This window comes from Copidosoma floridanum, unplaced genomic scaffold (assembly GCF_036245765.1).
Source record: "Copidosoma floridanum isolate Cflo_tuat_1 unplaced genomic scaffold, Cflo_Japanese_pri ptg000029l, whole genome shotgun sequence".
NCBI classification, from domain to species: Eukaryota; Metazoa; Arthropoda; class Insecta; order Hymenoptera; family Encyrtidae; genus Copidosoma; species Copidosoma floridanum.
In genome coordinates this window covers 6,390,334-6,404,682 of record NW_028321906.1, presented here as the reverse complement: position 1 = coordinate 6,404,682, position 14,349 = coordinate 6,390,334, and the positions used below count along the sequence as shown (strand labels likewise).

Here is a 14,349-nt window from a genome sequence, read left to right as displayed (position 1 = left end):
TGCATCGGCCGCATAAGTGTACGGAGGAGTGGAGCTGGGAGCAATTTTCCCTTCTATTTCAATTTTATCATCCGTAAAATAAGTGAGCCTCGAAACGGTGTCGATAACTTTGTATTAGCAACGTGCCATTTTTTTTTTTTTTTTTTTTTTCCTCTCCTTTCAAGATCCGCCATTTCTTCGTAGATAGAGAGAGAAAAAAATGAAACAAGGAAATTCAATCCAGAGAAAAGACTCGCGACGAAGTCACTACTCCTTCATCTCGTGCATACGTGTACTGAGCAGCGTTGATTTAATTCCCTCGCGGATTAACATAGATATATATATACGCGACTGCAGGGCGCACTCGGGCATTTGAGGTGTGAAACTCCGGGTGTACTCTTCGTCGGATGGAAAGTAGCGGCCCAGCCCCGATCGAGGAGTTGTTGGCGAATTTTCTCCCCCCACACACGCGACTGTCCGTTATACAGCCGGTAGGGACAAAGTGAGTAATTTACCGTTGCCAATGTGTGCGCAGGGTGGCACACGGGCGTTTGATCGATGGCGCATTCCTTTGATCCCCCCCCCCCCGTGCCAACCATAGCTCTCCCACGGTGGGGAATAATCAGCGCGCGAAATTTACACGGGAGCAGTAACAATAATAATAACAGGAGCTTTGGCTATAAAAAAAAAAGGAGGAAGAAAAGATCATCCATCCAAAGCTCGTGAATATTGTACCGAAAGCCATTACGCGAGCCCAAGCTTGTGTATTCGGCGAGCCATAACGGGCGCACGTGTATAATAAATCAGCGGGAGAATCATCGTCCGTGTACATGTACACACTTGGAATTATAGCGTAAGGGTATTTTCATACATGACTAGTTAACCGCTTGGAAACTTTGGCTGAAATTTTAAAGAGGGGGGCGGGGGGGCCTTTGAAGCACCGCAACCGAGGGCCCCCCCGAGCTCCCCAAGAGAGAGAAAGCAAAGTTCCTCCCGAGCGAACTTTCCACCCGAGCTTCTCTTCCCCCCCCCCTCCCCGCGGCCTAATCCCCCTAATCTTTTTAATCAACGCCTCATCTCCCTGCAAAATGTGTCACTCCCCCCGAAAATGGACTGGGGGGGCCTTTTTTTGCCTTTTTTCCTTTTTCTTACGTATACATATATGCAAGGGGGAGCAACAATTGCGCGCTGCGCTCAATACAATGCAAGCGAGGGCTGGCTTCATTACGGAACTTTGTAATTATTTACGAGAGTCTTTTTTAATGTCTCTTCCCGAGGGAAAGAAGGATAATAAGGAAGATGGAATAAAGTGGATCTCGCGAGGGAGGGAGAGGGGGAAAAAAAAAAGGCCAGTAAGAAAAATAAGCTCAGGGAAGAGGGTAGGAGCAGAGTAAAAGCTCCGCGGCGAGGCGCAAATTGCGAGCGCGGGAAGAAAGTCGGGGGCGGGGGGGAGAGAGAGCGGAATTGGACGTGCCGAATCTGAATGGCGAGCAGTGGGATTACAGTAATAGAAAGACGCTCGTTGTTGGCTCCCCTTCTTTTTTTCTCCCCCCCCCCTCTTTTTCCTTTCATGCCCCTTGGTGCCGATGTCGTTAGAAAATCAGTTGTATATACATATACCTGGCACACGTGCCACGGAGTGGTTTTGTATAATGATACAACGCCGCTCCAAATCCCGTCTTTCGCTCCCTTTTCGAGCTGATGAAACCGAATCCTGTACGCGTATAGGGATGAAAGGGGAGGAGCTTTTTCGCGATTTCGGTCTCACCTGCTCGTTTTGTCTCTCCGGTTCTTGGCTCCCATTCACGGATGCACTCGCGAGCCAAGGAAGGCTCCTCTCATTGAAGCTCGTTCCCGCGGGTGGTGCGCGCGAGGTGTATTAAAAACGAGAGTGAGATTAAAAGATGAGCTGGCAAAGAGGGTATACGTAAGGGGGGTGCGCTTTTTTCATAGAAATAGATACCCCAGAAGAAGGATAGGGGTACACTCCGAGTGAATGCCCTTTTCGCGATAAGCGGATTTCCCCTTTTGAGCGACTGGCGCACACTCTCCGCGGGGGGGGGGGAGCTCATTTCTAAAGCTGATTTGGTACTTTAGGCCCGTGCACGCACGGACTGTCAAATGAACGTGGCTGAGGAAAAAAAAATTCGAGACGCCGTTCGCTTTGAGGACGGATATAACCGAGGAATAATTGGCACTTTGGGTGTACGGAAAGAAAAGAATAGTACCGGCAAAAGTTTTAATCCTATACCTCGGTTGTGCATACGTTTCCAAGGGGACTCGGGTAACCCGATCTCAGTCGGGAGAAAGAAAAGTCTCGCACCTCGAAACAATGACAATATACATAGGGTGTATTCGCAGGGCAGAGGTCGCCATAGCCATGTCCCGGTTGAGCGGGAGTAGCGGCGCGAGCAGCGGGGCCAGCGGTGGGTACTGGCTGTGCTGTTACCCCTCGGCGAGCGGGCACCGGAGCGCGTGCAACGAGAGCCCCTCGGTGGACTCGGTGGACAGCTCGAGCATCGGCGACACGAGCACGGGGACCAACGCTGGTGCTACCCTGTTGGCCCTGGCGTCCCTGGCCATCGTAGCGACCGCGGTGTCCACCGGCCAGTGGCTGCTCACCGAGGAAAAGCTGCCGAAACTGTTGTCCCCGGGACAGAGGGCCGCTCCGGGAAACGCCACGTCCGAGCACGAGCTCAAGTTCACTTACAGCGGACTCTGGAGGGTCTGCGTGGCACGCGGTGAGTCTCTTTTTTTTTTTTCTTTTTTATTCGTTAGTTGGTTTTTGCCGCGGAGCTGGGACTCTCCCGAGACCCCTTGTATTGGCACTCGGTGAAAGATCGAGCGGCAATGGAAGGAGAGCACAAAGGAGCTGTTGACTCGGGCAACGGTCGGGGAGGAGCTGTGTGTGTGTTTGGCTAATGGTCCTTCCGTGTTTCTTCTTCTTCTTCTTCTTCTCGGGTTTCCTCGGGATTTTCTGCTCGCTAATAGAGACGGATGCGATACAACCGATGTCGCTTGCCGGAAAATCAACGTTTCTTTATCGAGTATTTGCGAGAGTTATACATCGTATACATGTAGATCGCGCACAGTGTAAATATATATACATATATATGTGTACATTTGGCCGATGAGAGATGTATACAGTTTCCACCGATGATTCACTCGCCGATGGGGCATTATTCGATCGACCGATAACTTCTTCGTGCCGCAGGAAAGCGCATTAATTTAATGCACATAAATACACAACGTGTTACACTTCAACTACAACCAACAACAATTATGTGTACCTGTACTTGAAAACTTGATCCGTTCGCGTAATGACGGCCAGAGTATACGTGTGTACACCATCAGACGTGCATACCATAAATTTTAAGTGCGCGTGTACGGTGGGTACCTCTGCTTTCCGTTGTACATATATATACGCAACGGCATTAAATTTAACGCGCCAATGCATCAATTAGCATCGCTATTCTCCCCGTCCCCCAAAAATCAAATCCAAACGACCTCGCGAAATCCCGAGCTAATCGCCGAGCCGTGGGAAAACTCCGGCTCCATCCAACACCAAGGGTGTACCTGCGCCCAAACCCACGGTTATTGAATCGATTCCGCGTTGAAAACCCCTGCGTGCATGTATACATATCGTCGCGGCGTATGATGCCATATGGGCCTCGTTTGTACACGATACCACGGGGTATAAAATGTAAAGGTCCATATGGTGGACCGCCTGCCCCCTTATAGTCGGATAGTTTCCAAAGTCAGCTCGTGCATGAATGACGAAGAGCAGCAGTCGTGCGTGTGTATGGAGTCGGAAAAGCGGATTTGCACAGTTGAAGACGGCCGCGCGTGTCTGGCTTACCGATGTATAGTAGCTATGCGCCGTCACGCTATCTCCACCCGTACAGCCAGAGCGTAATGGCTCGTCGGTCCAAATTTACTCGGGAGCTGTGCGCCAGTGGGGGGGTTTATCGACGCGTACGTGTGGGGGGGGGGGTGTCGTACGCATCGTGCGTATTGTATGGGGTTGCGGGGGCCATTACGCGCCGCGTTACCGTGTGCACTCTATTTTTCTTTTTTTTTTTTCCTCGAGCAATCCGAAATCGTTTGCCGATCGATCGGCGCATTTGGAGTGTTTTACGGAGGGGTTTCATTAAATTGTCGATCACCAAGTATACACTCAGAGGGGGAGGATGAGACTTCATTTTTTTCATTCGGTCTAAAAATTAATCAAATTGTGTCCCGGGGTTGATTAATTTTGTGGTTATTTACTTTTTTTTTTTTTTTTTTTCATCATCACGTTGTTGTTTACACACGTGATAAATGACACGCGATCCTTCGTAGTTTTCGAACAAAAAAAATGTGCGTAAATCACTCGCGTTTCGGGGCATTTTGCCAAAATCGAGTACTACCGTGTGAATTTTCCGATCCGACGATCGGACGCGGTGATAAAATTACCGGGAAATTTATGACGGAAAAATAATCCGTCCGACACGCTCCGTCGAACGCGCGAAAAGTAAATACAGCGACCGGGGAGTCCATGTCGCGTGTATTATTTATCGAGGGCGCAGGTGTTTGCGTTGGAAGTTTTTTTTTTTTTTTTTTGTCTCGGGGAGAAAACAGCACACGGGACGACGGAAAATGAAACACAAACAGGAAAAGTGGACGCCGGTCCGGTGAAAAAAAGCTCCGCTTGTACTTTTGGAAAATTGGAAAAATCAACCACTCCACCCGCCCCCCCATTAAAACTTTCGATCGGCAGTTTTTCCGCGAAAGTACGTCGGAAAGCGCGGGGATGGAGGGAGAGGAATTTTCTTCGTGTCACGACCAGAGCGATTTGCCGGCATATAAATTAGCGCTCAATCATCCGAGCGCAGAAACGAGAGGGGGGAGGGACTCTGTAGCAATCGGAGCAGCTGTGGAGCGAGAGGGAAAATTGAGGCCTGGGGTAGGGGGGTGGTGCGACTTCCGTCGCCGTTTCCCTTCGGATATGACTATTCGTCTCCCCCTCGTTTCCTCCCGTCTACCCGCGTTTCTTTTACCCCTCGATAGAGCGTAGCCTTTTATTTGTCAAACGGAGACGGACAAGAAGGAAAATACAATTATCCGATCATTACGGCCGGGATGAATTTTCCAAACGAGCTCTACTGCCGCCTTATTGCGAGCCTCTCTCCCTCTTCAAAGTGTACAGTTATAATATCGCGATATACACAAGCTTATCCCGGGTATTGCCAGCGAAAGCTCTTGCGACTTGTATTTTCTTTCACGTCCCAACGCGATCGTCTTTTCTTTTTTCCATCTCTTTTTCTTCGATAAAAGTCTAATAACACGTTGCTTTTATCTCTTTTGTCACGGAGGGTGAGTGCGTCTTGGAGCTTTTTAATAACTACCACTGAATATACTTTATATACTTTACCCTCCCGGATTATGCGTGCATGTACCTGCATTTGGAGAAAAAAAGCTCAGTGGATAGGGAAAAATACTCCTCTGCGCTTTTGTGTGCGTAATGTGCGATACACGTGAGGAGGTAATGGGCTTAACTTTGAAAAATCTACGGAGCGAACGTCAAAATTCCCTCCGAAGCTTCGTATTTGCGTAAGTATACGAGCACCTCCAGCGCGGTGTGCATCAAGATTTCGAAAAGCTTCGTAACAGATGATGAGACTCGAGCGAGAAAGGTAGGCGCTCGGGGGGTGGACTATTTGTTACGCTGCGCAGGAAATCCAGACGCACTGCCTAAATGTATGATTTATAATGACAAAGTGCAGTTTACTCGGCCCCTGCGTGCCCCGTTACTCTGACGTGAATTTAGTGCGCTGATGTGTTGTTGATTTTTTTTTTTTTTTTCCTCCCGTCAGATGTGAGCAACTTTGCGAGAGGATGTATAAGGTGTTTCCGGGAACTCGCAAAGTCTTATTCTCGGGAGTAAAGACTTTTGTCTTCCACGCGGGCGATAATGCAGGATGAGCTTCTTTTTGCAGATTTCTCGGACTTTTCGAACGGAGGTCAAAATATTTTCCAAGGTTTTTTCGTTCGTCTTGGGGGTCGCGTGAATGCAACCTTTCGCCAAATTGTTACTCCAAAACCAGAAAGTTTGTGGAAAAAAACTACAGCGCAATAATCGAAACAGTTCCTTCCCCCAGCACTTAACGTCCCTTGCTTTTGCCGGCTCCTGCGGTACACGACCACAGTCACTTCGCACTTTCCGTCGCCCCGACCCTTCGATCCCACCCTCCTCCTCCACACATCGTACAGCGAACTAATATAACTATGCCGGCCAAGCAGACAGAGTCCGCTTCCGGAAGTGCCGCTCAACTTAAATTTCGTGAGTCACCATACACATGTATGCACGTGTACGGGTATACAAGAACCTCCAGGACAGCGTATAAGTATAAGTGCAGTATAGCGATAGGAGCCCGAGAAGATGCTCAACGCCCGGCCGGAAAGTTTACCACGATAGGGGGTGCGAGAACGTATATATATACACAGGGATGGGCTCTATCGCTCCCTCGCCAGCAGTGCCCGCGAAGAAGGAGTTTTATTGCCCTTACGGCCATTAAAGGAGTTCGCCCTCTCGAGGTGGTGGTAGCCTTGCCTCTGTAACCGCTCTACCTGTATGTATGTATATACGAGCTGCCGCCTCGGGTCGCAGACGCTTTCTCTCTTTCCCCTCCCCGCTAACGGTTTCCCTTGTCGAAACTTGAAAATTGGATTGTTTTACAGCGAATTATTGTCACGCGACGACTCTCCCGCAGCACTCGTGTTTCCAGCCGTGAGGGTTTGCACTCTCTGCTGTGAAGTGTATACCGTACTCCTCGAGGGCGTCGTCTCTCGTTTCTCGCTTTCCCCCTGCCACATTATTGGCTCTTGATGCTTTCCTTTTTTTTTTACTTTTCTCCGAAGGGGTTTTCATTCATGAATAATTTCGAGGTGAAATTTGATGCCCATGGGGAAAGTCACTTTTTTTCTTTTTTTTTTTTTTTTTTTTTTTTTAGTCAAAAGATAGCGGGGCTCCTCTGGGAGAAAAAAAAAAAACTATGTACCCCCAGAAAAATCCTTTGATTTGGATGGGACAAAAATTTGCAAGATCTCCCTCAGCTAATCCAAAGAGGACGGAAAGAGAGAAAATCGACTTTGCTCACGACACGTCTGAAATTAAAGCACGTAAGACAATAAAAAAAAAAAAAAAAAAACCCAAGTTAAATTCACGCTTCGAGAAACGGAAAGTCTGCTTTGTTGGGGGTTTGCCTTTGTATACGACGCGTTTTGCGATAAAAGTAGGGGGGGAGGCGAAACGAAAGAAAATAATTCTCGAGTCGCGCGAGGGACTGTTTTTCCAGGCGCCGTAAACAGAATCGGGGGACGCGAGCTATTCCGAACTAATAAAAGGCGAAAACGAGAACGAAGGAGGAGGAGGAGGAGGAGGAGGTGGAGCTACGAAATTGCATTCTTGTCTCTGCGCAAAGCTGCATTGTGGGTATATGTAGCGGGGAGACACGCGAAGGAATCGCTCCGACGTCTGACCGTACGATTTACTCGTACTACTCGCAGTGTAGGCGCGAGCGAGAAAACTTTGACGGCAGAGCACTCGCATCGCCGATTTTCAACTCGTGTATTTGTGTACCTCTTCTCTCTCTCTCTCTCCCACCCCATTTACACATACCTGTTTGTGTGTGTGTGTGTGCAGTAGTTGCAACGCCTTGGGAATTCCCTGCCGCACTCGCGGGAGGATCAAACGGAGTGTTATTTGGCGTAGCTCTGTAAATATAAGCACAACGCCCGCGTATATACATATACATACATATATACCGTGTGTGCTCCATACACGTGCTTACAAGCGTGTCTTTATACGTTGCAGGTGCGGGTGCGGAGTATGAGTGCTCGAATATCGATTACTTCCCGAAAGAAGAGTACAGCCCCGATCCGAGCGACTCGACCATGGCCATACCCTGTAAGTACTCTTTTTTTTTTTTTTTCTTTCTGTCTCACTATCTTGCATTATTTTTCCTCTCTCGTGGCGTATAACCTTTGTAAATATGCGGCGAAGGAGGAGCTGGATTGTTTCGGGGCGCTTCGTAGCTTTGGGGTTGAAAATCATGGGATCGAAAAAATATCGAGCTTCGAGCGACGCGTGACGTTTGAGGATGGTGGGGTGCGAGGGAAAATATCGCGGATTTACATTTGAAAGAGGGCGCGTGCGAGTTTTTACTGCCTCGTCGATTCTCTAGGAGTGTATACATGTGCCTGGGCTCTATTGGCTATGAGCACGGAATCGATACGGGCTTATTTGGGGGAAGAAAATGAATAAACGTATAGAATTTGCTTTTTACAGTTTTCCACTTTATTAAAATTTCGTAGGCCATTCGCGTGTACTCGTTACGCGGTTGCAATTTGATTCCCGAATTTCATCGCTGATACAACAAAGCTTGCGTTTCGAATTTCATTTCACGTTTGAAGCATTTCACGGTACATGTGTGCGTTTCTACGCGGACGGAAAGTGCCATTATTTTAACAAATCAACATCGAGGTGGGTGCGTTATGGCAACGTTATTTGAGAAATTTGGTGACAAACACAAGTTCTCGGGATCCAGAGCTTTGGCTGTAATTAATGTTATTATTCCACTGCCGAACCTAGAAGTGGCGAAACAATTAATTTTTTAAACCAAGGAATGTAAAAGGCAATTTTACCACCCTGATACTTGAAAAAGTTGGATTCTTTTCCAGATTGGAATACAAAAAGAGTGTCACAGTTGCTGGATTATTTTCGTTGATTCTAGATGGGGAGGAAAAAAAAAATAAATAAAAAATGAAGCAAAAAAGCGTGCCTGACAACGAAAACCCCAATGATTTCTGGACCCCGCAAACTGCTCTATCTGGCTAAAGTCGCGCATAATTTTCCAAAAATATAAAAACAGCACACCTATTTTGCTGGATGACACCCTCCTCGGTTGGTCTTATCCTCTCCCCGAGCGAAAAAAATGTCAAAAAGCACCGCCCACCGCAAACGACCCATAAAACGCGAAAAAGGAAGAAACACCGCGACACTTGCTTACGCCACGCGTATACCGTCTCCTTAGCCCCTCATATCCATACGCGCCAACAACAGAGCACAGTGGCCCCAGGAGAGAAAGGATATACTCGCGCTCCTCCGCCCCCACCCCCTAAAGCTCTCCCGGAAACTTTACTGCCCTCCTCTATGTTAATCCGCCGGATGTCGTCTCTTCTTCCTTTTTCTTACGCTGGTCTCTTGGGCGCAGATGCGGTGACAAAGTCGGCTATCTTCTTTTTCACGGCAACGGCTCTGCTCGTCGTCGCCGAGGTGTGCTACTTTGCCGGACAGGTGACCAGGCCCAAGCCCAGTCTCTACATCTTTATAGCCGGCATCACTTTTATCGTATCAGGTAAGACCAGCCTTTTTTTTATTTTTTTTTTTTTTTTATTGTTGTTTGTTTTTCTTTTCTTTTTTTCATCCCAGTCCCGTTGCCAGTGCGATAAAGCCGGTATCTCGATGAGCGCCGAGCCGCGTCTGACGAAAGGCTTTTTATACTACTGCGCAAACTTATCGGCTTTAATGGGTACAACTTTGTAAAAGTAAAATAAAACGGGAAATACGGTAGAGTTTTTTTTTATCATTGTGAATTTTATTGTTTTAGGTTTATATGCCGGTTGCACAGAAAAAAAAAAAAAAAAAAAAAAAACTGCGCGCGCTCGACAAGTAGTAATGACCGGGTATGGTCAGACGTGCATCGCGTATCGGTTCTGCGCCGTTCGATTCGAGTTTTAATGTTTTTTACGTGCGAAGCCGATTCGTGAAGGAACACGTGGGCCAACAAATCTAATCTGGATCGTTCCAAAGTCAATGATTGTAAAATTTTTTGTGACATTTGATAAACCTTTTTAAACTAAAATTACCAAGATTTGCAGTCGGTTATTTTCAAAGTGAAGCAAAAGGGACAAAAAGAAGAAGAAAAAAGGTATAAAATGAAGCACGGCTACTCTCGTTTCGCCCGCATTTCTCTCGTTGCAGGTCTCCTGATGCTGGTCGGCATGGTCATGTACATATCTGTGTTCAAAGCCGAGGTGGGCAGCAAATTGCGGCCCCGTTCCTCGTTTCACGTGAGTTTTTCAAAGAAAATGCAAAATAATCACGCGAATAAGAAACAAAAGAGAAAAAGCACGAATTTAATAAAAGGACGAAAGAAAGGAAGAAACAAAGAAAACGCGGGCTCTCTCGGTGCGAGTATAATTAGTTACCCTGGCGCTCGACCAGAATAGCCCCTCGCGTAATAGAGAAACACAGCAACAACAAAAAACAAAAAAAGGAGGCATCGATTTATTATTGGCTCTGCGTGTGCTCCCGTGGTCGTGGATGCATCTTGCAAGCGACTCGTACACCGTTTTTTTATATACCTACTCTCCTGACTCGTGCAAATTTTCCCCCTAGCATAGATTGCTGGGGGGGGAGGAGGAGGGTAAATTTACGCCTTTATTATTCATTCAGCCCTCCCGCACACTTGGCTCCCGCTCCGTCCTTTTTTTTCATATAGATATACGCGAACTCCGTACATACCCATGTTGTTTGTTTTATCGTCATATTACGCGAAAATCAACATCGCGCCCTGAGAGAGCTTGAAAATTATCGTGTTGCTCGAGTAACCACGACCTCTGGAAGATACACAAAAGTTTGCTTTCGGTTGGGTTGCGGCAGAGCCAAGTTTGATCACTTTAGCAAAAAAAATTGCACCACCGTCTCCTCGATGTTGAATTCTCCGTACTCGTGAATCGTAAAAGAAGCCCGATTCCAAAGCTATACGTGTGTACACTCTTGTCGAAAACAGAAAAAAATAATACATGAAAAATATCGAAAAAAAAAAGGTGGGAGGGGGTGATCGTGGGGCAAAACAAACCCAGTTACTTCGACACCGAAAGAAAGAAAACGAAACTCGCGACAAAAGTTCGATCGCGTCAAACGTGGACGGGGGGGGGGGGTAAAACTTTTCGCCGGCCGCCTCTCCTCGCGCAGCAATAAATAACCCTCGATGGGAAAAAATGCGCGTCACGCCCGTATGAGAATAGAGGGAGTGTGTAACAAAACAAAAAAAAAAAAAAAAAAAGAATCATCACCGGTATGTGTTTTCTTGTTAACGCAGGGGCCACCGTTCGTGTACCAGTACGGCTACTCGTTCCTCCTGTACGTGAGCGGGTTCATCGGTACCGAGTTCGCCGGCACGACGGCCATCTTCCTGCACATCTCCTGGCAGCAGCTCGAGCTCGCCCGCGAGTTCTCCAAGCGCAAGTACCCGAGCGTAAGTGCCCACGGCTCACCCACTTACGTGCACCTACCCCTACACACACGCGCACCTTCTTTTACATACTCACAAGGCGATGCACTGTTTATGTTTATGCACTTGAGGTATATCAGTGTATATCTCTGCCTTCCTTTTCGAGTATAGGTACTCGCGTCCAGGTACGTGCATTCTCATGGACTAATTCGGGCATTCGTGGATCAGCCGCAACTTGTTCCTTGGCCCGTGCCGTATCTCCTTAGCTATATGCACACGAGTCGAGAAACGAGAGAAATTCTATAACTATACACAGCCTCCCAAGCCGAGGCTCGAGTTCTCGTATAATTAGGATTACCTCAGGATATAGACTCTCGGTGCATGGGAGGAGCTAAAGCAAACTCGGTGGACCAAAGATCGCCTTCATCGATGTAGTAACGGAAGACTCTGCTTTTTCGCCAATTGCGAACATTTTTTCAATCCCAAGATTTAATTTCTCGCGAGCGATCCCCCGTGACTTTTCGATTAGTCTTCCACTGCAGGGGTGTACGTCCAATCAAACCCCCCGAAAAGCTGAGCCAGTAACTATATGTGTGCCAAAGGCTGTGCGTACATATGTGTGTGTGTATAATCCATCTCTCGGTCATTGACTCGGCGCGCGCGATCAAATTGAATGTCCGTTATATCTCGAGAGTCCAGTGGGTGTACCCGTGACTTGATGCCTCATCCCGTCTAATTAACATCTGTGAGAGCGCCTCTTTGTCTGTATATTGTATATATGTATATATATGTATATATGGTGTGCACAGCTCGACGGCGCGTATCACGTGGACGCCAACAGTCACCGTAACCACCACCACCACCACCACCTCCAGCATCACCACCACCTGCACAACCACCACGGCCAGGTGATGTGCCACCAGGTGTCCCCGCATTCCCACGCCACCGGCACTGGCATCCCGTATGGCGGCTACCTGTGCGAGAGACACCAGAAGAGGTACTTTTACGAGACCGGGGCCGAGCCGATCATCGGGCCCGGTTGTCACCTGCACCACCACCACCACCACCACGGCCTCGAGTACGAGGAGTACATGCAGACCCCCGGACCCCACCAGCCGAACGCCCTCGCCGACTGCGGACACTATCACCACGGCATGACCCACGACCTCACCACGGAGACGGCAAGTGTTTCCTTTTTTTTTCTCTTTCATTTAACCATAGCCATATCCCTTTATTTAAATTTGGGGTGGCATTGAGTTGCAAGTGCACGGTTAAGGGGACTCTATAACAACAAGCCCGCGAGGACGCATCGTGCCCCGAGAGCCCATGATAAATTCAGCCCCGTCGGCGGCCTTGTTCCACGCGAAACAATACACATTTCGCGCAAAAAGTCGCAGGTGCTTTTGTATGCGCGTGGGTTGGGGCGGTGCATAATTCACGAGGTTGTTTTCCTCCAGGTGAGCACGATAGCGGACGCCCTGCAGGAGGAGTACGCCCTGCAGCAGCGCGAACTCGTGACTTTCGATCTCGGGGAGAATTTGCCACCCCTGCCCGAGGCAGTGAGGAACAGCGGCTGGAAGTCGAACTCGCTCAAGAGAACCACGCCGGTCTGATATACCGTCAGGTACACATACGAAAAGATTTCTATATATGTTTATACCCTTGGGGTGTGAAGGTGAAATACGTTTCATTTGTTTGTCGGACAGGTACGCGAGGCTGGTGCAATTCGTCCAGTCGAGTGACGGGGAGTCCGAGTGCGAGGCCGAAACGAAGAGCCAGGGGGATGGCAACCGTCGGCCGATTGCCGGGGAGAGGGACGGCAGGCGGAGCTTCGACCTGATCGAGTCGTGCGAGAAGAGCTTGCTGCTGGACAATCAGTGAACCAAAAATGAGGATTGTCGTGCGCGTGCATTGTTTCACGAGTAATCGACAACCATGTACTTCAATCGTGTGTGACACGATTAAACTGAATCTGTGCCTCCTCGTATAGGTATACACGTCGAGCGTTTTGAGCGCTCCGTACCTACCGCTGTACGTGTGTGTATTTTCTTATCTCTCTCTCTCTTTTTTTTTTTTTTTTTTTTTTTTAATTACTAATTTCATTTTGTTTCGAAACAAAAAAAAAAATTTACTGTTTTGTACAACGTAGTGATACAAAAGACTTTGGCTAAACGTATACGAGCTCCAATCACCGAGTATGTTCAGAGTCACTGCCACGCACACAAACGGCGCAAGGCTGAACTTTTTTTTTATTGAAAGTACATTTATTGCGTATTTATGGTATACATAGGTCAAAGCGAATGGAAATTTTTTACCCGCAATTTACACGGCTTTCGAGGATTACGCGAGTGCGTTTTTTTTTCTGTAAAGCGTAGCTTTGTTTTTTTAAAACAAAAAAAAAAAGAGACAATGTTTTTTTTGTATCTTGTGGATGTAGTGAACCATATAAAGTATAATTAAAAGAACAATCGATTGTGCTTACGAGATGTTTGTAAAAAAAAAAAAAAAAAAAAAAAAGAATAATATAGACGCAAAGTTTTCAAGATCGTATCGACTGTTTGTATGACGTTCATCAGAGGTAAATGTACACACGTTATTTGTTTATTTATTTACAGATTCTAAGGCTAAATAGTCGTACTACGTACGTATTCCTAGTATGAAGATGATCAAAAACGTTGTTTCTTTTACAAAATTAAATACTTGATCGAGAACACGATTTTCGTTCGCTTTTGGTCGCGTTGGTCGTAGTGTACACATAATAATTATATTATATGCAAATACAAGATTATGAAGAATAGATCTCTGACTTATCGAGCGTAGATTACAAAGCTAATTTCATATTATATACGACTCCCATTGTGAAAATAATGATGTACTTAATATATCCTATACAGCATTAGGTACGTCTATCTTTTGGTGGTATCAAACCCTTACAATTAGAGTTTTTTAGTCCTTTTTTTCAAAATAACAAAGATTGTTATGGTAAATTTTAAATGAATAAAGGACCAAAACACCACCAAGACTTGACTTTCAACAACTAAGACATTGACCTTTTTTACATATTTATACAAATTTGTATTACAGCTCCGGT

At 47.0% G+C, this 14,349-nt stretch overlaps 1 protein-coding gene across 1 annotated transcript; it reads left to right on the top strand.

The window, feature by feature from the left end:
* Positions 1–2,359: 2,359 nt before the first annotated feature.
* On the top strand, positions 2,360–13,024 carry Stg-1 (stargazin related protein STG-1). The gene is made up of 9 exons (XM_089596090.1): positions 2,360–2,720; positions 7,835–7,927; positions 9,234–9,377; positions 10,004–10,092; positions 11,127–11,282; positions 12,068–12,128; positions 12,225–12,439; positions 12,716–12,882; positions 12,965–13,024. Exons 1-8 carry the CDS (start codon positions 2,360–2,362, stop codon positions 12,869–12,871), a joined length of 1,275 nt encoding a protein of 424 aa, XP_089452216.1. The 3' UTR covers positions 12,872–12,882; positions 12,965–13,024.
* The last annotated feature ends 1,325 nt before the right edge of the window (positions 13,025–14,349 follow it).

What these genes read in the sequence shown, in the direction of transcription:
- Stg-1 (XM_089596090.1), top strand. Translation starts at nt 2,360, where the DNA reads ATGTCCCGGTTGAGCGGGAGTAGCGGCGCGAGCAGCGGGGCCAGCGGT. An exon ending in CATCACTTTTATCGTATCAG is followed by an intron (nt 9,378 to 10,003) that starts GTAAGACCAGCC and finishes CTCTCGTTGCAG; the next exon opens with GTCTCCTGATGCTGGTCGGC. An exon ending in ACGACCTCACCACGGAGACG is followed by an intron (nt 12,440 to 12,715) that starts GCAAGTGTTTCC and finishes GTTTTCCTCCAG; the next exon opens with GTGAGCACGATAGCGGACGC.